This window comes from Hippocampus bargibanti, linkage group LG20 (assembly GCF_051943395.1).
Source record: "Hippocampus bargibanti isolate YZ-2025 linkage group LG20, ASM5194339v1, whole genome shotgun sequence".
Lineage (NCBI taxonomy): Eukaryota > Metazoa > Chordata > Actinopteri > Syngnathiformes > Syngnathidae > Hippocampus > Hippocampus bargibanti.
In genome coordinates this window covers 4,474,335-4,497,887 of record NC_142753.1, presented here as the reverse complement: position 1 = coordinate 4,497,887, position 23,553 = coordinate 4,474,335, and the positions used below count along the sequence as shown (strand labels likewise).

The window sequence follows — 23,553 nt, the reverse complement described above, 5'->3', positions numbered from 1 at the left end:
AAGAAGGAAAATGTGTCAATAAAAATAATGTGCTGCTTGTTCAAAAATAGAAAACAAGATGGGAAAGGTCAAAAAAACGCCCTGAAAAACGGGACTGACTGTCAACAAGGTTAAAAGGTCACGGCGAGAAAGGAAAACAAGGCAAAAAGGGTGGACGCAGGGCACGCCTTTGTTTGCCACAATTTTGGAGGTCTTGAGGAAGAGGCTCCTGTGCTGGAGGTCCATCATCTCACCCTTCAGCTTGTCCTCCATCTTATTCCCGAATTTGTTCTGGTTTTGTTTTTCTCTTGCGGGGTTGCCGATAAATCGCTGGTCAGACCTATGACAAAATGTTTCCCTTCCATAAGGGGGCAGCATTTCCACTTGTTTCCATGTTTGCACTTTGTTACAGCTTCAGCTGTTGTTAAAGCGCTATGTAAATCAAGATGTATTGTATTTTGTACAGCTGTCCCCATTTCAAGCTCAGATAACCCTAGACCCATATAACTTGGGAATTAACTCTTTTTCTGCTGAAAGAAAAAGTTTTCTAACGCTTTATTGAATGTTCACGTAGTCCGAAAACTCAATATTCTCTGGGTCCTGCAATGAATGGTAGGTAGTGAATGAGTTAAGAAAAAAAAGGAAAAGCGAAAGGTCCCAAACAAGATACCCTTGTTGTCGACGAGAAAGAATCTACTGCTGAGGATGCTCAGTTTGAACCTGTCGCTGATCATTTTTCTTTTTTTAAAGTAGCATCACGGTAAAAGACAGCCGTGTGAAGGTTTAATGAGAAACCCACACAATAGCATTGTTCACACAGACACACACACTTTGATGAAAGAGGTCATTTTACCTGGATAAGCAGATACCTCCAGTCCTCATCCATCACATCTGTGATGTAAATGGCTCCTGGGCGACAGGCCCCGTGAGGCGCTAGTTACCATGGTTGCAAATACCGTCATGCCATGAATCTTATCATCACGTTGTGGCTGGGCCGTTTATTTATTCAACTGCAGAGGAGACAAGGCATTTAACGATCTTTGCACGACTAAATGGCAACAAGGCTGCTTTGATAGACAAATTTCAAAAAAATGTTTGTAAGTGATATTAAAAAAAAAAAATAGGCTGTAAATCTATATTTTTTTTTTCTGAATTCAATGGGCATTGTGCTACTCCCTCTTTTTTTTTTTTACACAAAGGCCAAAGTCTTGCGGAGTATAAAAGTAGTGTTCTGGCGCCACCCGGAGGCATTTTAGTGCAAAGAAATGTTGTTCAAGTGAGGCCCGGAGTATGATTTTTACTTGTCAAGGCTTAACGCTATGCCGTTATCTTGTCATAATAACAATAATAAAAATAATAATAACAACAATAATAATAATAATAATCTTCTTTTCCTTTCGGCTTTTCGTCGCCACAGCAAATCAGTGTCCTCTATCTTGAGAGGTTTGATCTGCATGTTTGTTTTGGCCAAGCTTTTACGTCGGATGCCCTTCCTGACACAACCCTCTGTATTTATCCGGGCTTGGGACCGGCACAAGAAGACATATGTCCCTTTGTGGCTACAGAACAAGCAACTCGTTCAGTAAAAGGCTCCCAAACACAAAATGGTAATCGGCATAATAATAATAATAACAACAATAATAATAATAATAATAATAATAATAATAATAATAATACATTTTATTTATAAGCGCTTTTCAAAACTCTCAAGGTCACTTTACAATCACAGGATACATTTTTTCCAGTGTTCATACAACCCGGAAGTAACTCATATAGATAGAAAGCTAGCTAGCCAGATAATAGATAGCCAATAGATAGCAAGCTAGATAGATAGCTATACAGCGAATAGATAGGTAGCTAGATAGCCAGCCAGCTAGATAGCAAATAGCTAGCTAGCCAGCGAACTAGATCTTTAGATAAATAAATAGAAGTAAAGAATGACTTTTGTTATAATTAAATGTAGCGCTACCTAGCAAAAAATGATTTCTCAGGCATTATTGTGCAATTACACCATATTACAACAAATCTATTTACTGCCATTATTTACTGTCAATCAAGCAATTTTACTGACATAGTCTTATTGGCCATCTATTCGCTGGCTAATATCTATCTATTCGCTAGCTATTTGCTATCTATTAGCAACTAGCAAATAGATATCTATTTGCTAGCTATTAGCTATCTATTTGCTAGCTAATGGCTATCAGCTATCTATTTGCTAGCTATTAGCTATCTATTCACTAGCTATTAGCCATCTATTCGCTAGCTAGCTAGCTTGCTATCTATTTGAGTTACTTCCGGGTTGAGTGAACGCTGGCGCGTGTGGCTGCCATTGCTCACTCACAGAAAAAAAATATATCCTGTGACTGTAAAGTGACCTTGAGAGTTTTGAAAGGCGCTTAGAAATGAAATGTATTATTATTATTACATTACATCAAATGTCATGTTTCGTGAGATAAAAAAAATATCTGTAGCTATATATGAAATTGTAGCTTTGTACGTACCTTTCACTGTTTATCAATTACGCAGAATCACAGTTCAGAGGTACGTAAGCTTGAGTAAAATTAAAGTGCAATATTGACAATAATTTTGGTAAACGAAATTAAAAAGGTCAATTGATCGTATGTGTAGGTTCTTTGGAGTTAGTGACTCACTTGCATGAGATTGAGGCGACAGGGAGAAAAACGGGCGAATTTCAAAAAGAAAAGGGTGGTGTAACATGTGCTTTAATTCAAAGTCCTTCTGATATTTTAAGGAGTATGTTATTATATCTGGGAAATGCTTACAATAGAAGCATCGTGTCTCCTTTTGGTGAACAAACGATTCAAATGTCTTGCTGTTTGGTTTCGCATCCATTTTGAAAAAAAGTGATCCAATTTTAGAAGCTTTCATTTCTATTGAGATCATTTTTGCACTCCTGCAAACGATTGCATTGTGCGTGCGGGCGGGCTTACGCAGGGCAGCAAACAGGTCGTTTTAGAGGAGACGGCGGGCGTTTAATGCGGTCGCGAGGCAGCTGGAAGACATCACAAGGGAGTTGGGAGGCGTGGCCATAAACACATGCGAGTATAGAAGTACACTTCCAGACAGGCTGTGTGATGGAGTGGCCACACCTGTTTGAAAACCTCCATGCGACCTTTTAAAACTTCTTTCCAGAAGGCGCAAAGTAAATTTCTACACTTACTGTGTCAACTAGTTAGCATGTCCACCTCAAAGTGCGGCGGTGCGGGGTTCGATTCCCGGTCTGGCTTTCTCACTAATAATAATAATAATAACAATAATAACAATAATAATAACAACAATAATAAAAACAATAATAATAATAATACAACATTTTATTTATAAGCGCTTTTCAAAACTGTCAAGGTCACTTTAGAGTCACAGGATGTGTTTTTCCAGTGTTCACTCAACCAGGAAGTAACTCAAATAGATAGAAAGCTAGTTAGCCAGATAATAGATAGCCAATAGATAGCAAGCTAGATAGCTATACAGTTATAGATAAGTAGCTAAGTAATAATAATAAAAATAAATTTCATTCATAAGCCTTTCAAAACGCTCAAGGACACTTTACAGTCACAGAATATTTTTTCTGCGGGTGAGCAGCGGCAGCCACACGCGCCAGCATTCACTCAACCCGGAAGTAACTCAAATAGATAGAAAGCTAGCTAGCTAGCTAATAATAAATTTCATTTAATTTACAAGCGCCTTTCAAAACACGAAAGGACACTTTACAGTCACAGGATATTTTTTCTGCGGGTGAGCAGCGGCAGCCACACGCGCCAGCATTCACTCAACCCGGAAGTAACTCAAATAGATAGAAAGCTAGCTAGCTAGCTAATAGATACAGTAATAATAATAATACATTTAATTTACAAGCGCCTTTCAAAACGCGAAAGGACACTTTACAGTCACAGGATATTTTTTTCTGCAGGTGAGTAGTGGTAGCCACACGCGCCAGCGTTCACTCAACCCGGAAGTAATTCAGACAGAAAGCTAGCTAGCTAGCTAATAGATAATTCTTGTGTGGAGTTTGTATGTTTTCCTTATCCCTTTGCGACCAGTTCAGGGTGTCCTCAGCCAACTACGTCAAGACAGATGGGGAAAATCTATTAATGGTTGTATTGATGAGTTTTGAAAGGCGCTTATAAGTGAAATGTATTATTGCTTTCAAAATTTAGCTTGTAGTAGACGTGCACATTCCACCATGACGTCCCTGATACACGGCTGAAAAGGATGCTTCGATCCTCTCCTCTTTCATCTAGAACTGCTTCATGTCACAAAGAGGGTACAGAAAGTGCTGAAGAATGAATGACTGTGTCTTTGTGTTGTCATATTTGCTATTTGCTTTTTTTGTTTTTTTTTTAACTTTATGTTACTTCCGGGTTGAGTGAACGCTGGCGCGTGTGGCTGCCGCTGCTCACCCACAGAAAAAAATGACCGTTAAGTGTCCCTGAGAGATTTGAAAGGCGCTTATAAATGAAATGTATTATTATTATGATGTATTATTATATTATGTATTATTATTATTATTATTATTATTGATGGACTTTTTTTGTAGTGGCACTACATGACCACAAGAGAGCAGCGTTTTGCATATTAGCTTTCACCAGAACTAACAGGAAGATGAAAAGTATACCACTCAAGCTCAAGGTCATTTCAGTTCATCCACAGTGAATCCTCCTGTCATTATTTTTGCGGCGAACGTCATTAATCCCGCAGGTTGTGCACTTTAACAGCCGCTCAAACCTTAATGGCGTCATGGCGTGGTCACCTTGACGACCACTCCGAGGAGGCCACACGTCACACGCGTGCCGTTAACGTGCTGGGCTTTGATCACAATGTATCTGGGCCAAACGCTATCTCTTCTCTTCACACGCAGGCATGGTGCTGAATGCCATACATGTTGCGGGTGTGGTTGCGCTCCATTATGGCTCTCTCGCTCCATGGCTGCCACTGCTGATTACTTCATAAAAACAGGAAAGGGGAGGGGGGAAGCTGGAGTGATGTCATCTCACTCCTGTCATTCCTTCAGGGGGTGTAAACACCCAAAAATCCGAAATTGAGACTCCATCTTGAAAGACTCTCAGCCTCAAGCAATTAAACGCGGGGAGAGAGGCTTATAAACTCTTCACTCTTCACATCACCACCAACCCACCTCCTTCTCTGCACTCTGTAAATCATCTTTTTATGTGGGAGGCTTTTTATCTATCTAGTATTGGGGGGGGGGGAGTAGGATGGAGGGGTGAGACGCGATCAGGATGACCATGATTTCATCCCTGCCCTCTGCCTCGTCGCCATTTTGTTTTCCGATGAGTAATATTCCATTTCATACAATGTGAACTGCTGTCGGGGTTGGGCTCGCTTTGTAGAGCCGCTATTGATCGCCGGTCAAAATGATCTGGAAATCATCAGAGAAACTGATTGCGATTTTCTCGTTGTTGTTTGAGGATTTGAATGTGCTTAACTCATTCACTGCCAGACGTGTGCAAAAATGTGTCCACTCCAGTGCCAGGGTTTTTGTCATTATTATTTAAATTCCAGGACTCAAAGAATATTGAGTTTCAGGACTATATACGCATTCAGCAAAGCGTTAGAAATCTTAGACCAGGGGTGTCAAAGTCATTTTTTGGCCGCGGGCTACATTGTAGTTCTGGTTTCCTCTCGAGGGCCGTTATGAATTTGGGGAACCCATTAAAATGTTTAAATCCCTTCAAATATTACATATAGAGCACACAGCAAATTAATGAATAACTCGTTTTCAAATCTGAAGTCAAGAATAATGACTTTTATTGTGGTTGACATCCAAAAATATGAAATTTTGGCCCAGATTTTAGCAATCATCATGGAATTTAACAAGTTTGATTTGCTTTCGCGGGCCGAAAAAAATGATGTGGTGGGCCGGATTTGGCCCGCAGGCCTTGACTTTCACACCTGTGTCTTAGACTGTCTTTTTTCATCGGCAAATAGTTAATTTCTAAGTTATATGGGTCAGGAGTTGTCTGAGCTTGAAATGGGGGCAACTGTACAAAATACAATACAATACATACATATTGGTTTATATAGCGCTTTAACAACAGCTGAAGCTGAAGAAGGGAAATGCTGCCCCCTTGTGGAAAAGATTGCCAGAGGCCATGGCCAGCACTTTATTGGCACCCAAGCATGAAAAAACAAAACCCAAAAAAATTCGCGAATGGCGTTCTGCGTTCTATTTTCAATTCCCAAATACATTTTTGAATGGCTATGGACGAGTTAACAACTAATGTGCACATTAGCCAACTACCCAATGGACATACGGTACTCCAACATGGTGCTTTGTAAAAACTGAGTCTGTCTGCATTTTGGAGAAATAACTTTTGTCACATATCCTGAAATAAGCTGAGGCGACAACCTTGTCGCCAAACTTTTCCAATCTTCCGTCACTTGCCTTTTTATCAGTCTCATATCGCCTCTCTGACAGCTCCATTGATTAGCCGGAGGCTCCCTGGCGACATATGTAAATCATCTTGTGAGCTCTAAAGCGACGGCACAATCAGCTGTGAATGCTCCGCTTTGGAGCGACGGGGAATGGGAGGGGCGCCTTCCTATTTACACACGCATATGCGCGCGCACGCATTTCGTAGTGGATGCTGGCGTCTCTGTCTCGGAGCAGCTCGTGGATCTTGGCTGTCAGTCAGCACTGATTCAGCACGAAAGAGGGCAGAAGAAGGGGGGTGGGGGGGCTGTGGATATCGGATAAATGACCATGGATAAAGCGAAGACGGTTTAAGTGGGGAGGCAGGCGTCCCCAAAAATGGGGAACGGCATCCAGAAACGGAGGAAGGTGGAGACGGAGAAACAGCCCAGTGTATTATGGGAGAAACCGAAAGGCTTCTGGCGAACAGACAAACTCAACAGAGGTAATGACAGTAATCCCTCACTTATACGATGTGACTTTTTTAATTCATTTATCATCATATCAACAATAACTCATTCACTGCGATTCACGAATGTATTCGGGAATTGAAAATATGACAGAGCGCTATTCCAGAAGTTTCTCGGGTTTTGTTTTTTCCATGCTTGGGTGCCAATAAAGCGCTGACCAGACCTCTGGTGATTTTTTTTCCCTTCCACAAGGGGCAGCATTTTCATTTTTCCCCATTTTATAATAATAATACATTTCATTTATAAGCACCTTTCAGAACTCTCAAGGTCACTGTACAGAGTTTTTCTTTGGGTGAGCAGCGGCAGCGACATGCACCAGCATTCACTCAACCTGGAAGTCACTCAAATAGCCAGAAAGCTAGCTAATACATAGCTAATGCAGTAGATAGCTAACCAGACAGTTAATACTGTAGCTAGCGAGCTGGATAGCCAGCTAGCTAGATAGATAGCTAATAGATACCTAATAGATAGCTAGATACACAGATAACCAGCTAGCTAGCCAGCTACTGTAGTTAATTCAGGAATTTTAATCCAGCGTTTTTTAGCATTTCTGCCGTTCTTAGCAGTTCAAAAAAGCTAATAGCTAGCTAGATAGCTAATAAGCTAATAGCTATCTAGATAATAGCTAGCTAGCTAGGCAGCTATTAAGCTACTATATAGCCAGCTAAATAGCTAGCCAGCCAGCTATATAGCTAACAGATAGCAAATAGATAGCCAGCCAGATAATTGACAAACAGCCTCCAAACCACTTTGACACTGACAAGTTGCACAAACATTCAGCGACAATTGCTTGATAATAATAACATTATATATAATAATAACATTTCATTTTAGCACTTTTTCCCCAGCTTCAACTGTTGTTAAAGCGCTATATAAACCAATATGTACGGTATGTATTGCATTTTATTTTGGACAGCCGCCCTCAGTTCAAGCTCTTATAACTCCAGACCCATATCATTTAGGAATTAATTATTTTTTTCTGATAAAATAAGAGTCTAAGGTTTCTTACTCTGAATTGAATGTTTATGTAGCCCTCAAACTCAATATTCCGTGGGTTCTGGAATTCGAGTGACAATGACAAAAACCTTGGCGCACATCGTCTGGCAGTGAATGAGTTAAAAAGGGCAAAAAATATCCATCCAAAATGCAAGTAGAGCACTTGGGTGAATTGAGGACCATGTGGGAATTGCGTTTGGATTGGATGTACCTTTATTCGTCTCGCAGAGAAGAAATTAACATTTCACAGCAGCAAAGTTATGAAAGGAAAGAAAGAAATACAGGAGCTGTTTTTTTTCGGGCTTGGGAAGAAGTTGCAATGACCCTGGCGTCACATGAGTCATCATTTTTCTTGCTTCCTGCTTATTGCACAAGTTTGTGTGTTGTGTGTGGCGGCGTTCACGCAAGCGTATCTTATCCCGCGCTGTGCCAATAGCCCCTCGAGCAACAGCCCAACACAGGATGAGCAGGTTTAACACGCGCTTTTGCGCTGACGCGCAGATTGTCAGATAAGGCGCTTCCGTAGCCCTTTGTGACCATCAATGAATTATACATTTATTTTTTAAGATTATTCGCTGCCATTCTCGAATTTATTGGGGAATTGAAAAAGTGTGACGTGGAGCGCCATTCCCACATCTGTTCACGTTTTTGTTTTTCTTACGGCAGTGCCAATAAAGTGCTGGTCAGACCTCTGGCAATGTTTTTCTCTGCCACGAGGGGGCAGCATTAGCCTTTTGTACAGCCGCTCCCATTTCAAGCTCAGAAAACTCCAGACACACTCAGGAATTAAATTTCTGATGAAAAAAACGAGTATCCAATTTTTCTGATGCTGTATTGAATGTTTATGTAGTCCTAAAACTCAATATTCTGTGAGTGCTGCAATTTGAGTGAAAATGACAAAAACCCTGGCACTGGAGTGGACACATTTTTGCACATCATCTGGCACTAAATGAGTTAAGTTAATATGTCTTTTTCAGCTGTGTTCAGTTAGTAGTCGGGGTACACCCTGAATTACTCGCCAATTTCGGGTTTATTAACCTGCCATGCATGTTTGCGGATTGTGGGAGGCAACCAGAGTACCAGGAGAAAACCCACACATACATGAGGGAAAACATGCAAATCACGAACCGCTTACCTTGACAATCTTAATCCTCTGGTGAACATGCTCAAGAAGTTCTTCCCAACTGAGGCATAAAGGTCTTGGGTGCTTCTGTACCTACACATGAGAGACAAAATCAGGTTGCTGAATGTCGGCCATTATCACTCATCGCTTCACGCATGGTCAATCATGCAACTTTTTACATTTAATGAATTCCGGTTCGTGTTTTATCTGCTCTATTTCACCTCCCTACCACGAAAAACAAAAACATAGCAAGAGAATATCATGCAAACATAGCTTGGTGCTTTCTTTTGCAGTGACCTTCAATTTTTTAGGGTGTGTATTGATCTTCCAGTGTGGCTCATGACAACGTCTATCTTTCGTGACAGACTCACTCTTCAAACAAAAAAACAATGAGAGGCTTCAGGGAAAAAAACCTGCAGACAAAAGTAGGCCTGTGAATGCAAAGAAGGAGCTTCCAGTCAAGGGGGAATGCAAAAAAAAAATAAAATAAAATAATGCTAGGTTGAAATGAGACGTTTTCATGATGGTCGCATCCTGTGCGCGGGTTGCGATATTGAATATTCCGTCACCCCCCGCAGGGTCAGGTTCCTCTTTAAGCCTTTGGAGCGGTGTAAAGCGAAGCTAAGACGCTAGGCTTTGAAGCGCACATTTAATGCCGACTGCTGTCAAAGTGGGCGACTCCCTGCGGAGAACTGAAGAAGATCAACATAGGACATTTTTATGAGAGGTTAAATTCCATCTACGAGAAGCTGCAGAGACAAATGCACAAATAGTGAATTAGCATGACCCTCCGTTATGACAAATTCAGTGGCGGCAAAGCGTTATTTTAGTCGAAATGAAACTCTAAAATGATGTCAACATAGTTCCTGAGTAAAAAGGTGCCAAGAGCTGGCATGAAATAAAGTGACACCTTGACTTTGATGAATCAATGCGCTCAATGAAATTTCTAATTTTGAGTTGATATCAAAAATGTGAGTTTTGCAATGAACACCCCCCCCCCAAAAAAAAAAGTATAAAAACTATGTCAGGTACTTATTTTACGCTGTTTATGACCACTGGCAATTTGCTTTTACTGTACAATTAAAGAGAGAGAATCGCGCTTTATGCATTGATCAACCACAGACAAGTTACTAGCTTAATGCTAACATAAAATGCATAATACTATAGATATGCTAATAAAAATTAGCAGTGGGGGTGCAGATAAAGCGCTGGTGACCTCTGGCAATATTTTTTTCCCTTCCACAAGGGGGCAGCATTTGCCTTTTTTCCATGTTAGAACTTTGTTACTGTTTCAGCTGTTGTTAAAGCGCTATATAGATCAATATGGATGTATTACATTGTATTTTGTACAGCCGCCTTGTATAGCTGAGGGTGAGTGTTCATTGTACGCTATGACGTCTTGATTGGATTTAGCTGGCGATGCAGGAAGCCGGTTATGTGGCCAACAGTGAGTCCTTTTGTAGTGAAGACAGAGATACATTCAAGCCGCGTGACTGAGAGGCACCGCCGCTTTTACTACCATTAGTCATCATCATCATTCATATTATTTCGATTGCAAAAATGTTGTGATGCGTTCATCAAAATTCTGATTGATGAAAAAAATTGAGCCTATCTAATGCGCCGCTTATCGGTCGTAGCCAAAACCGCAACACCATGTCAGAATATGTGACTAACTCATTTCAAATCAACGTCAAAAAGAGCCACATCTGCATACCAAGTGCTGAACATGACTCAAAATCAAATCTATTAACTCATTCATTGCCTGATGATGTGCAAAAATGTGTTAACTCCAGTGCCAGGGTTTTTGTCATTTTCACTCAAATTCCATGACCCGCAGAATATTGAGTTTTAGGACAACATAAACAGCGTAAGAAACCTTAGAATCTCTTATTTCATCAGAAAAGAATGACTTAATTCCTAAATTACAGGAAACATCTGACTTACGACCGAGTTCTGTTCCGACCAAACGGTCGTAAGTCAAAATGGTCGCAAGTTTAAATCCATTCAAAATGTTGAATAGAGATTCAGAGGCTAAATGACTCACAACCCCCCCCCCCCCCCCCCTCTGGTGCCATCACACGGTCGATTGCTGTGCGAGAGTGAGATGCTTGCCGACTGGCCAAAATTGTCATACGCGTTGCCTGCCTGCTAGCGCGTTGCGGTGCCTGGCGTAGAATTTAAATTTTAGAAATATGGTCTGGTCGTGGTCGTAAGTACGGGTGGTCGTAAATCGAGCTGGTCCCAAGTCGGATGTTACCTGTATATGGGTCTGGAGTTATATGAGCTTGACATGAGGGTGGCTATCCAAAATACAATACAATACAAATTGATTTACATAGCGGTTTAACAACAGAGGGAAATGCTGCCCCCTTGTGGAAGGGAAAAAACATTGCAGGAGGTCTGACCAGCACTTTTGATATACATCTTGAAAATGATCATAAAATATGTTGACACTATTTTTAGAAAATCGTAATTGTGTGGCTTAATTCTGTGATGCAGTCATTGGAAAAAAAAATATGCGTGACGTTGCAAAGATGAGCTTGGAGCCTCTCGGAATTCGGCTGAACAATCCGTATATTCAGTCACGGCAATGAGGAGGTCAGGGCATGTTGCCTCCATGCTGGCGAGGTCACAACGAGCTAGCGAATATCTGCGACAAGCAGAAGCTTATTTAGCTTTGGAGACGCAGCGTTAAAATAAGTGTTTTTTGACACTTGATGAAAAATAGATTGTTGGGAATTCATAATTCCGATAACCGTACGACCACCTTAGTGTTGCCATTAATTCCTGTGTGCTATAAATTTAGACAAAATGACGAATGACAAACACTTGGGCGACTTGCAAATTCAATTTGACGAATTTTCCGCGCGCGGCGAACGACGCACGCGCGTATGATGTTGAGTGTGGCGGACAACAAGGCCGCATCTATTCCATCTTAATGCGTTGGCCGTGATTTTCCCGACACGCTACGTTGTCTTTCGTGAGTGACGCTGCAGAAAAACGTCACCGAATGGCAGAAAGTCAACGTATGGAAGCTTTCACCGTGTCAAACGCAGTTTGCAGGATGCGGTTTGCCCGTTTGAACTGAACGGCAGATGGATTGTAGGTCTATCATTATCTCATCAGATACTAAATGAGTCCATTCATCAATTGCTTTCAAAATAACTCTTAGCCAATGGCACAAAAAGCTCCAAAGGGGGTAAGGCCCTCGCTTGACACCCTGTCATTTTACCAGCGCCACCCCTTGCAACATGACTGAATAGGAATGTGAAGGACTTTTTGCTTCATTTAAAAGACAACCGACACCTTCAGACAAGTTGTGTCCATAACTTGTAAAATCACTTCAAATAACTTCCACTGAGCAAACTTTACAAAGATTCCACCGCATATAGCTATATTTTACGTTTTAAGACTCGCGCTGAATATTCAGGAAGTGTTGTTTTCGAGTTGATGACAATGCCCTAAGTGACGTCACGTAGGCAACGCCCCTGACCGAGAAAGTGACACACAATGCATTTTGGGTACTTTTTTTTAATCTGAAAAACACTGTGTTGGTCGCGAAATTAGAAGGAAAACTACATAAATAACGCGATGTTGAATCGTTGAGTGTCACAGCCAATTGCGGTAACACGCATATAGGTGTAAGAAGGTGTATGGTGGACACAAATTCTCAGAGGACAAATCAGCCCATTTCCAACGGAGCTTGTGCGCCATCTTGTGCATTTTCTGGGCGCTACATTGGAGTCCAGACGGTTCGAATTGATACGGAAGGACTTCTTTAGTCGATTGCACACATTTATGCTTTTCTCTTCAGAACTATTTGAATCATATTCATAACTGGATGAGTAATAAGAAAGCATCTTCTCCGAATCTGAGGCCATTGTTTTGATTCTAGAGCAAGGTAAGACGTCCTGGCGTGACGTCACGAACAAGGGGACGGGACCTTCTGAAACTCGGCATCTCTGAGGTCATTTTGAAGGAGTTTTGAGACACTTTAACTCATTTTTATTGGTGTTTTGCATTTGACTAAAAATATCAGCCTGCATGTTTTGGGTATTTTAATGTTATAAAACGTTTTTCTGATGTCAGTTAGGAAACAAAAAAAATGGTGTCGGTTGTCTTTGAAGATGACATGGCTCTTATGTCATCGGCTATAATGACCAAGGCCACAAGGGGGCGTATTTGCTTTTTGTCGTGACGCCGATGATCCGCTTGGGATGTAAAAGTTGTGTTTAAGGTCATTTCAGATGTCATGTTAGTCTTGAGTGCGACCATCTGTTTTTTTTCCTTCTCCTTTAACTCATTGACTGCCATTCTCAAATTTATTTGGGAATTGAAAAGCATGACATCGAGCGCCATTCCTGAATTTGTTTGGGTTTTGGTTTTTCTTGCAGGGGTGCCGATAAAGCGCTGGCCAGACATCTGGCCATGTTTTTCCCTTCCACAAGGGGGCAGCATTTGCCTTTTGTCCATGTTAGTGCTTTGTTACAGCTTCAGCTGTTGTTAAAGCACTATATAAATTACGTAATACAGTAAAGTCTCGTTATATCGATATTCTCGGGAGTCGGAAAAAATATCGATATAACCGGACTATCGATATATGCGATCCTGCGGCATGTAAATTTTCTCCTTGCGTTCATAGAAATAGTATCGTAATAAGCAGTACTATCGATATAACCGATATCGATATAACGAGACTTTACTGGTATTGCATTGTATTTTGTACAGCCGCCCCCATTTCAAGCTCAGATAACTCCAGACCCATATAATTTAGGAATTAACTCTTTTGTTTCTGATGAAAGAATATAATCTAAGGTTTTTTACGCTGCATTGAATGTTTATGTAGTCCTAAAACTCAATAATCTGTGGGTCCTGGAATTCGAGTGACAATGACAAAAACCCTGGCACTGGAGTGGACACATTTTTGCACCACGTCTGGCAGTGAAGGAGTTAAACAGGCTTTAAAAATAATTTGTTTGCCTTGTCCAAAAAAAAATGCTTACTTTGGTTGTAGTTGTATTAAGTTCATCCTGTCTACTTCATATCAAATTTAAAACAGATTCTTATCTTACAGACAGTGTGACGAAGGCGGAAGTAGACGCCGAAACATGTCAGGTATTTGAACACCGAAAATACACTGTCTGTATGATAAGAATCTGTTTTAAATTTGATTTAAAAAAAATGCTTACTTTGGGTTATAGAATTAGCATATAAAATGTTATCTTCCCGTGCTGCGGAATGGCAAATCAAAGGCATTTGGAAGCAAAGGCTGGCGCCCTCCACACCCCTGTCCCGCAAGACCAGATGGCATTTCTTTAGACCTTCTAATGAATATTGATATCAGGAGTGGATTGAAAGAGAGGCTATGGGAGGTTGGGGGAGGTTAACTTGCTTGATTTCAATTGGAAAAGCGGCAACATTTGGAAAGCAGGAGAGACTTTAGGGCGAGTTAAAAGTGAGACAATGGATTGAGATGAGAAAGTGTGTCAGGTTAAGTGATGGGGCAGGTGCAGGAGATAATCTACTGCACAGGTGTCAAAGTCAAGGCCCGCGGGCCAAATCCGGCCCGCCACATCATTTTTTTCGGCCCGCGAAAGCAAATCAAACTTGTTAAATTCCATGATGATTGCTAAAATCTGAGCCAAAATTTCATATTTTTGGATGTCAACCACAATAAAAGTCATTATTTTTGGCTTCAGATTTGAAAACGAGTTATTCATTAATTTGCTGTGTGCTCCATATGTAATATTTGAAGGGATTTAAACATTCTAATGGGTTCCCCAAATTCATAACGGCCCTCGAGAGGAAACCATAACTACAATGTGGCCCGCGGCAAAAAATGACCTTGACACCCTTGATCTACTGGCATGACTCCCATTCTTAAAGCTGCTCTCACCTGATCTTGAAAAGTCGTCAACCTCCCTGCCAAGGCCTGGCTGGGGTTGAACTACTCCCGAGGAGCAAGCTTTGCCGTAAATCCGGACTTCTTTCCACACACCCGTCCCATCGACGGCATCGTTCGAGACGATTCTGAACACAGGATGACACCATTTATAAATCAAATAAGACCTCAGGAGCCGCGGGGCCTGATAGGCCGACACGAGAGGAGATGCGGAGGAAGAGAGATTGGCAGCGGCCGTCAGGGGAAAGTGATGCGAGGAGACGAGAGGATGATACAGGCGGACGCCATTCGTATTGTCACGGCAAGGACATAACCTCAGCTGGACCCTCTTGGAGATAATGAGACAAAGCAGACAGGCTGAAGGCATCTATTAGGTAATGGTGGAGTGTGACATGACGTCGATTAGTGATCATAATGGCATGCACGTGCCACTGCGTGAGCCCCTACAAAAAAATCAAAAGTTGTCATTTTAAAATAGCAAAATCCAGATGAAAACAATATGTGAAGAAGACATACATTTATGATTATAGCTTTATGAAGTGAAAACGTTTAAGCTGAAAGAGTTAATGTTGCAATTTCAATGTAATTTGGGTGATGTTTTTTTTTTTACATGATCCACAAAAAGAGTAAAAGTACAATATGATTATGTTATATACTTATAATTCAATAATAATTAAATAATAATAACAAAATAATGACAAATATTAACAATATTTTTCGTACAGAAAACAAAAAACAACAAAAAATAAAAATTGAGCTGGAAGTTAATTTTCCAATTCAAATTTAATTAGGGATTGGAAAATATAAATACATAAATTAATAAAAAAAAGTTGTAATGATAAAATATATAATATGTATTTAAAATATTTAAGTACAGAAAAAAAAAAAAATAAAAAGTTAGAGCTGGAAGAGTTCATTTTCCAATTTTTATTTAATTTGGTATCGTGTGATTTTTTGCAAGCCCCACAAAGAGTAAAATTAAAATAAAATAATTAAATAACAAAATAATGAAATACAATACATAGAAAAATTCATATTTTTAAGTACAGAAAACATACAAATAATTTTTAAAAATTGAGCTCGAAGAGTTAATTTTCCAATTGCAAATATTAGGGATCTTCTCGTGATCCTTTTTTGCAAGCTCCACAAAAAGAATAAAATAATGATAATACAACAAGCAATATTAAAAAATATTTTACATATTTAAAATATAACAAAAAGTTAGAGCTGGATGCGTTCATTTACCAATTCCAATTTAATTTTAAATCTTTTTCTCATTATATATTTTTTTGGAAGCGCCACAAAAAGAGTCAAATATATCTACATAATCAGCTCAACCAGGGGGTTGGGTGAGCGCGAACATAGACGCGTGTCTCAATACTGGGGGGGCGTTGGGGGCGGATGGCGCCTGAAAGCCAAAATTAGACAGCTAAGGGGTAAGTGGTGGTCCTTTGACACTCAATGGAGGAGAGTTGAAAGAAAAAAAAAAAAAAAAAAGAGAGGAGCGGGTGAGGGAAGGGGTTTTGTGGAAGGGGGCGGTGGAGGGTTGCCGGGTATCAGACGTGAGGATAAGGCAGCTGGGCTGGAAGCAGGTTTTATTGTGAGCTTGGCGGACGGTCGGGGAGGAGGAAGTTTGTTCGGACCTGTTCTTTTATCAGCACAGGAAAGTCCAATTTTTATTTATTGTATTTTTTTGCTGTTCACCCAAGATAGCTAGTGGAATTCTTGTACCTTGAGATTTTTTTTGCGGGGGGAGAACCTGCCATGAGGCCGATGTAGCGATGGTGGTTTATTTGCGGAAAAGCATCCACTCACTGCTGTTAGTCTTCAAGAAAAAGGGTGAGTGCTGCTTCCTCGTAGAATTTCACTAAAGTGACAAATCTTAGTTCCCAGTTCTAATGTTTTTTTTTTACGGCACAAAATACACAGTCTCAGGGGGTCTCTCTAATGAGATAAACTACTTTACAGACGGCCGTCTTAATCAACCAAAAGCCCTGAGCCTCCTGCAATAGTCTGCTAAATCTTGAAGGCAGGGGGTCTCCATGTAATCCCACAGTGACTCGCCCGTGTGGAAGTACAGAGCCCTTCCGAATCATATGAAACGCAAAACCGTCGACTTGTTGCGCCGACATGCTCAAACTAATTGGAGATATTTACCCATGTAAAAAAAAAATATAATACTAGTAATAATTGCAGTATAATTACTCATACTACTACTACTGCAAATTTCCCCATTGTGGGACGAATAAAGGTACAGTGAGATCTCAATTTACAAACACCTCAACTTACAAACTTTTTGTCTTACAAACGTCAAATTTATGAAAATTAAACCTTATAATAAGCACTATTTTCATAATACACACCCACCACGGCTGGCGGAGTGATCTTCGGCGGAAGCACACGACCGAACAGCACCAGAGGTTAAGTTACCAACAGTCCTTATGGAAGGTGACTCTCCTTCCATAAGCCATCAACGACCATCAAAAAAGTAAATAAAACTTGATTTTACAGCACAGTTTATTTCTTTAATTACAGTCCTCATGTAATGCGCCTCTTTCCAAACAGCAATTCCCTTTGACCTTCAACGCCATTCCATCAAGCCATAAATGACCATCACAAATGTAAATAAAGTGACTTTATGATACAATGCAGTGTATTTCTTTCATTACAATACAATAGCACATTTATTATGCATAGATTTAGGTATGTTGTGTGTAGTTTTAAGGCTTATTTAGTTGAAAAGTATATTTTATGGAAACCCGGGAACGGATTATTCCCATTTTAATGGTTTCCTATGGGAATTTTTTTTTGAGATACACACTTTTCGCCTTACACACTCTGTCTGGGAACCAATTAAGTTCGTAAGTTGAGGTCTTACCGTATTCTGATACTTATGTGTAGGCTCTCGGTCCTATAGGAATGGCTCATTGATGAAAAGGTTTCTTCAACCGTCATCTGTACTTCTTTGAAGGTGTCGGACGTTTCGCTCCTCATCCAAAGAGCTTCATTAGCAAACTAAAGTTGTGCTAGTAACTCTGGCCTTATGTATATCCCTATTGGAAAGAGGTGGCAGTGCAGGGACCTATCAGAGCAGAGGTCTGGCACTGCCACCTGTGTCCATTAGGGATGTATAAAAAGGGCCGGAGTTTGCAGCATAACTTTAGCTCGCTGACAGAGCTCTTCGGATGAGGAGTGAAACGTCCAACACCTTCAAAGAAGTACAGATGACGGCTGACGACACATTTTCTGTGGCTACTATGACTACTACTACTACTAATGATAATAATACAATTCAAATAAAAATGCCTTCAACATCTACCCCGCTTCTGTCACATTCGCAACAGGTGGAAGCTGATAAATTCTGGCAATCTGTTGAGCAGATTGCTCAAGTTGCTTTCCAACATTTCAATTGATCCTTTTTATTTCTCAGCAGCTGCGACAAAGACCAACAACGATCAGAAGAAGTTAGCGGTGCACTACTCGGCCTTAGAACATTTCCAGGAGAATGTTTTCATCGAGGGTAATCGTCCCCAGTATTTGGAGGACTTGCACTTGGAAGCCCAGGAGGGCTTGAAAATATTACAGCGGGAAGGTCACCAAGGTATCAAAAACACACTTTTACTCTGTGTGCTGTTTATACGTGGGTATAAAATGGATAATATGGCCGTGTCAATTTGCTTTTTACAGAGCGCCAGAGCGAAGTGAACTTTGCTGAAAATGAAAGCTATGCTGTAAGTCCATTTAATCAGTTTAATCAATTTAAACACACACAAAAAAATATCCACCCACCATCTTGTCCTTGAAATCAATTTTTTTTCTTTGTTTGTTTCTATCAGTCATCAGACACAGCGCATCCAGATGATGATTTTGACTCCAAATATGAGGAGGGCTCTCTTGAGTCAAAATCCAACTCGGGGATGAGTGATACCACAGGAATATCTTCCACAACGACCAGGCCCGTGCTCACTCGTCAAAGTAATCAGTGCCCGTAACTCAGAAAGAACACTTCTTTCACACAGCACAGTGAGCAGCTCAATTTCATACTCTCTCTTCATAGGTTCCACATTCAAGCCTCTATATCCGGTGAAAAGGTTAGAAAAGAACAGGAAGAGGAACAGAAGGACGACCATTACGGGTATTCCCAACCAGGTCCAGAAAGAATTAGGTAGGATGAGTACAAGAGCACACGGAATTTGATGCTGAACATGTCAGTAAAAGTCGACCGTCTGTTATTTAAGCATCGCACAGAGGATTGACCTTCCGGCAAGTTGTGTCTACAGAGTTACCGAATGACAGCAGCCAGTCAGGTGTTTTCATCATTCCAACCATTGACGGAGGGACTCAAGGAGCAAGGGTGCACCTGTCACTGTCACAAGTGGAAGTAAGTCGCTTTTAGTGAACTGGTGAAATATTTTTTTAAAACTTGATCAAGTTCATATCTCCAAAGCAGGTATCGGATGATGAAGAGCAGATGAAATCACATCTTCAAAATGTTTACGATAAGGACCAAGCCTTTAACTATCACGGATATGGAACCCATCACTATCGGTCATCTGTCATCAGACCTAAGTCCGTTGCAGTACCTGGATTGACTACTTTTACTTTGCTCGACCCTTTAAGGAATAGCTTCCTATTAGAACCCCAGGTAAGGAAATAACAGGATCCCAACTGCGGATAGTAAGTCCGGTCCTAAGAACATGATTGAAATGATCACCTTTTCACACCATTCAATTAATTTTCCGCAGGGTCCAGTGATGTCCATATCTCCTCAGGCTACCTATCTATCGACAATCATACCAAACGCGGTACTGCCAGCCTCGGTTGAGGTCATTGAGATCGACCGCAACAGCCAACGAGGCAGCGGTGGTGCTCAAGCAGTCAGCAAAAGTAGCCTGGCTTCTGCGGGTTCATCCGCCAGCTTTTTTCCTTCCGGAAAATCCGATAGCGAGGGTTCCCACGCTGATATTTCGTTCAATAATTCCATAATGCAGGGTACCACGCACAAAGTGGATCTCAATCTGCGAGGAATCTCCAGCCTCCAGACTTCAACCAATCACATCAGTACTAGTGAAAATATGAATTCTGACCCCGTCATCCCACGTACCGGTGGGGATGATGTCAAGATTAAACGTAATTCCACTCGAAGTCTCTCCATTATCAAGACGAAGCTACCCCCGGCACCTCCGCGTAGATCAAATTCGCTTCATCACAACAAGATACGGGGCTGTTCGAAAGGGCAAGTGGAGAGCGGAGATGCAAATGTCTCCGCATCTGCTTCTCAACGAATATCAAGTGCTACAGGAAGTCGAGGGACAATGGAGGAATCACAAGACACGATTGAAACTAAGAATATTCTGGATCCTGAGTCAAATATGACAGAATCCAACTCTCATCCTTTAAGCACCACTCAGATTTCTACTCCTGAAACAAAAAAAGCAGAAAATACTGTCTCGGAATTGAACCCTTCCTTCCTGCAGAAAAATCCCACAGAATGTGGGAAATTCGAACGGACCATTTCACCTTCCAGTGGCTATTCCAGTCAAAGCGGTACCCCAACACTTTCCCCCAAAGAGATCACTCCAATTTCTCCAGATAAACACAAGGCGAAACCGGTCAAGCCGGAGAGATCCGTCTCACAAGCATCATCCTCAGCTTCTCCTTCATCATCGCTGACCTCACTATCATCCGGTACATCCGAGACTGTCAATTTAGACCTTTCCAATTCCTGCAACCCTAATTTGCCTTCGGCATCTGCAAAAGAACTGACTTTGCCTTTGAGAATGGAAGACAGAGACCTCTGGAATGTACCGCCGGCCCCTAACATCAAAGCCCCATGTCCCCCTCCTCCTGAAATATGGGCTCAAAATAGTCACACTGTTGCACTCCTATGTGGGCCGAGCCCCCAAATCACCAAAGTAGTCACAGAATCAACAAAAACTAAGGACAATTTTGAAACCCGTGAAGTGAGCCAAACACAAAACTGTAACTTGGCTTTCAAAAAACAAACGCAGGACGAATCAGAAGAATCGGAAATAAATTCAACAGACAAATCATCCTGTGACATTCCTAGAGATGCCCATCGGATTAAAGAAAATACGGAATGTGGCGCTACAGAAGATTTGGCTTCTGTAGGCGCTACAGAAGATTTGTCTTCTGTAGCGCCTAATTCCGGCTTGCCCGCCTCGTATCCTTCGACAAAGACCCGGTACCCTGGTGAGGAACCATCAGGGGGAACAAGTGACTCCACTCTCCTGGACTCTCCTTCACTACAAACATCCCACACCTTTGCAGGTGAGAATCAGATTGAAAAGAGCTGGAGCTGTTTAACGACTGTGTCTGGCGTTCGTGACGTCTCTGCAAAGAAAGAACCACCGCCTGTTATGACAAAACCACAACCAAGAGGAAAAACAACATTGGCAGAGAGCCCACAAAGTGACGTTTGCGACATTGCCGCAATCGCCGTCGAGGTTGAAGAAGTGGACCCAAGTGAAGTCCGACCAATACGAACAAAGTCTACCAATTCCCAGAACATTCACATCAGCTCACCGCCACCTTCACCTCCACCTGCCTACCAGCCTACGCCGCCACTGTCAAGAAAGTCGCCTCCCACTTCGGTCTTACCTTCCCTGGATGAGTTAGAAAGACTAGAGGAGGAAAGCCGTATGACGGATTCATCTTGGCCACCTCCACCGCCCCCGTTCGAGGCAGACTCGGTCATGGACGGAGGCGATGAGATTGAATTTCCTCTTCCGCCTCCACCTGACATGGTTGACAATATGCCAGTCGAGGACAACGCCGTCAAAGGGGAGGAAGCTTCAGAGACACCAGTTCCTCCGTTGCAGGAATTTGTCAAGACAATTCAAGACTCTGGTGAAGCGCAGACATCTCTAACCCCGGATCCAGTTTTAGTTCAGACAGTAGTTTCCGAAAACAAAGATGCAGAACGTTCAGTGAGACCTTTGGAGACCCACTCGCCAGCTTTCCCAAATCCTTCATCTTCGGAATTCCAACTTTCACTTTCCCCCATAGCTCCTGGCAGTTTTTTAAAAAGACACTCCCTGGAGATTGATGGTCACCCTGCTACTGAATCGCTCGTCACTTCACAACCCTCTAAGACGGTTAAATCCACTTTACCATTGGAGACCCTTACAACCGGGGTTGTCTTCAGAAGGCCTCCCACTGCCGCACATCGAGACAACAGGGCAAAGGAGAGCCTCGCTCGCCATAAAAGCGCCCCCATCCCAAAAGAGGATGCCAACATCCCTCTTGTTACCCCCTCTTTACTCCACATGGTCCGCCTCCGTACCGTCAGTACAACTGAGGACGGCGGGGAAGCTCTTTCTGATGACAGCTCACCAAAAGAGGGAGCTCTTGTCGAGGAGATCGGTCGACCCGAGAGTGCGGGGCAGCAAATCACTCCGCCAAAACCATGCCTTAAGACACTGAAATCTCCCCCTCAAGTGGTGAGAACATACGCAACACCTCACACCCCTTCCATGCGATTACAAGAAGCTATTCGGATAAAAACTGCAGCACTCTCATCAAGGGAAGGTCTTCCGTACCGACTAGGGATGAGACCATCCTACCACAGTGTGAGCGAACTGGGGATCTTGCCCCATAAATCATCGGAAGCATATGACACCCAGGGTATCCCGACAACTTTCATATACTCCAGGAGCACGAAACAGGTTGTTATTGACAACGGTGTGAAGCAAAGTTCAGCACAAGATCCCTTGCGACCTTCTGACAGAACGAATGCCGCCGTTTCCTCAAGCGGTGTGTTGACCTCAGAACGGGTTCCGCCACCGGTCCCCAAGAAACCTCCACACGGCAGGGTCAGTTTTTCCCAAGGTCGTCCAGCTAGAATAGAAAGCAGTGCTTCTGCCGGAGACGCAACAACAGCACAACATTCCAAGGGACCGGCACTTCCCGAGACGAGTAAGGAGCAACAACAATATTTCTTTATTTATTTATATCTTGCAGCTGTATTCGGGCAATGACAATGTTTCCATCTGTTCATTTTGTTTTCCTCCAGCGACAAGAGTCACCGCAGACACAATTGAAACACTGTTCTGAAAGCGGTTTGAGGGAAACCAACCACAAAGAGCCGGCAAGCAAGTCAACTGCATAAATGGGACGATGAACTCCTAAGTTGGATTTCGTTTAAAGAAAAATAAGCCTTAGCCTGAAATGGCCTTCCACGTGTATTTATGCAAATCAATAGCGACCACTTTCCTCTGATAGCTTTATTCTGGAGTATTTTTGTAAACCCGCCCCCCTCAGAATAAACTGATGTACATATGGGCTGAACTGTAAATATTGTATGAGGGTGCCCTCCAGTGGATAAATTGGGGAATTGCCACATCAGAATGTTTATGTATAATAAAGATTTCAACCTGGTTTTGTAGCATACAAATTTAATAGAGATAATGTTTGTCACTAAAGGCCGAAAAAGACTCCATTACACAGTGATCATTTTTTTTTTTTTGCTAGGAGCACAGTACATAAAATGATCTTTACCGGTAAGTGAAAGGGAAAAGAGTCAAGACAAACATAATGAAGAAAACAATATTTAGAACATATTGCACTTTTGTCTAGCTAGTCTAGAGATGGTAAACTATTAAAATGCAATTAT

The 23,553-nt window shown here is 41.8% G+C and overlaps 1 protein-coding gene and 1 long non-coding RNA gene across 9 annotated transcripts in view; one reads left to right on the top strand and one right to left on the bottom strand.

Moving 5' to 3' along the window:
• LOC148882757 (uncharacterized) overlaps positions 1 to 9,101 on the bottom strand; it is a 12,062-nt gene extending 2,961 nt beyond the window's left edge. The window contains exons 1-2 of the long non-coding RNA XR_016118612.1: positions 9,029 to 9,101; positions 833 to 989 (exon numbers count right to left, since the gene is read on the bottom strand). This is a non-coding gene — a long non-coding RNA (uncharacterized LOC148882757). The remainder of the gene's footprint in view (positions 1 to 832; positions 990 to 9,028) is intronic.
• Positions 1 to 23,553, top strand: part of nhsl3 (NHS like 3) — a 26,976-nt gene extending 3,423 nt beyond the window's left edge. Inside the window, exons 1-9 of one of the 8 annotated variants that reach the window (XM_089023226.1) lie at positions 6,688 to 6,872; positions 18,352 to 18,519; positions 18,606 to 18,649; positions 18,755 to 18,893; positions 18,976 to 19,083; positions 19,157 to 19,299; positions 19,351 to 19,563; positions 19,664 to 22,856; positions 22,954 to 23,553. In XM_089023226.1, coding sequence (XP_088879352.1) covers positions 6,767 to 6,872; positions 18,352 to 18,519; positions 18,606 to 18,649; positions 18,755 to 18,893; positions 18,976 to 19,083; positions 19,157 to 19,299; positions 19,351 to 19,563; positions 19,664 to 22,856; positions 22,954 to 22,994 — 4,155 coding nt within the window. In that variant the 5' untranslated portion in view covers positions 6,688 to 6,766 and the 3' untranslated portion in view covers positions 22,995 to 23,553. Of the gene's footprint in view, positions 1 to 6,687; positions 6,873 to 16,453; positions 16,758 to 18,348; positions 18,520 to 18,605; positions 18,650 to 18,754; positions 18,894 to 18,975; positions 19,084 to 19,156; positions 19,300 to 19,350; positions 19,564 to 19,663; positions 22,857 to 22,953 lie in introns of those variants that run through there. The other 7 variants (XM_089023225.1, XM_089023227.1, XM_089023223.1 and 4 more) reach the window with 7 other exon arrangements.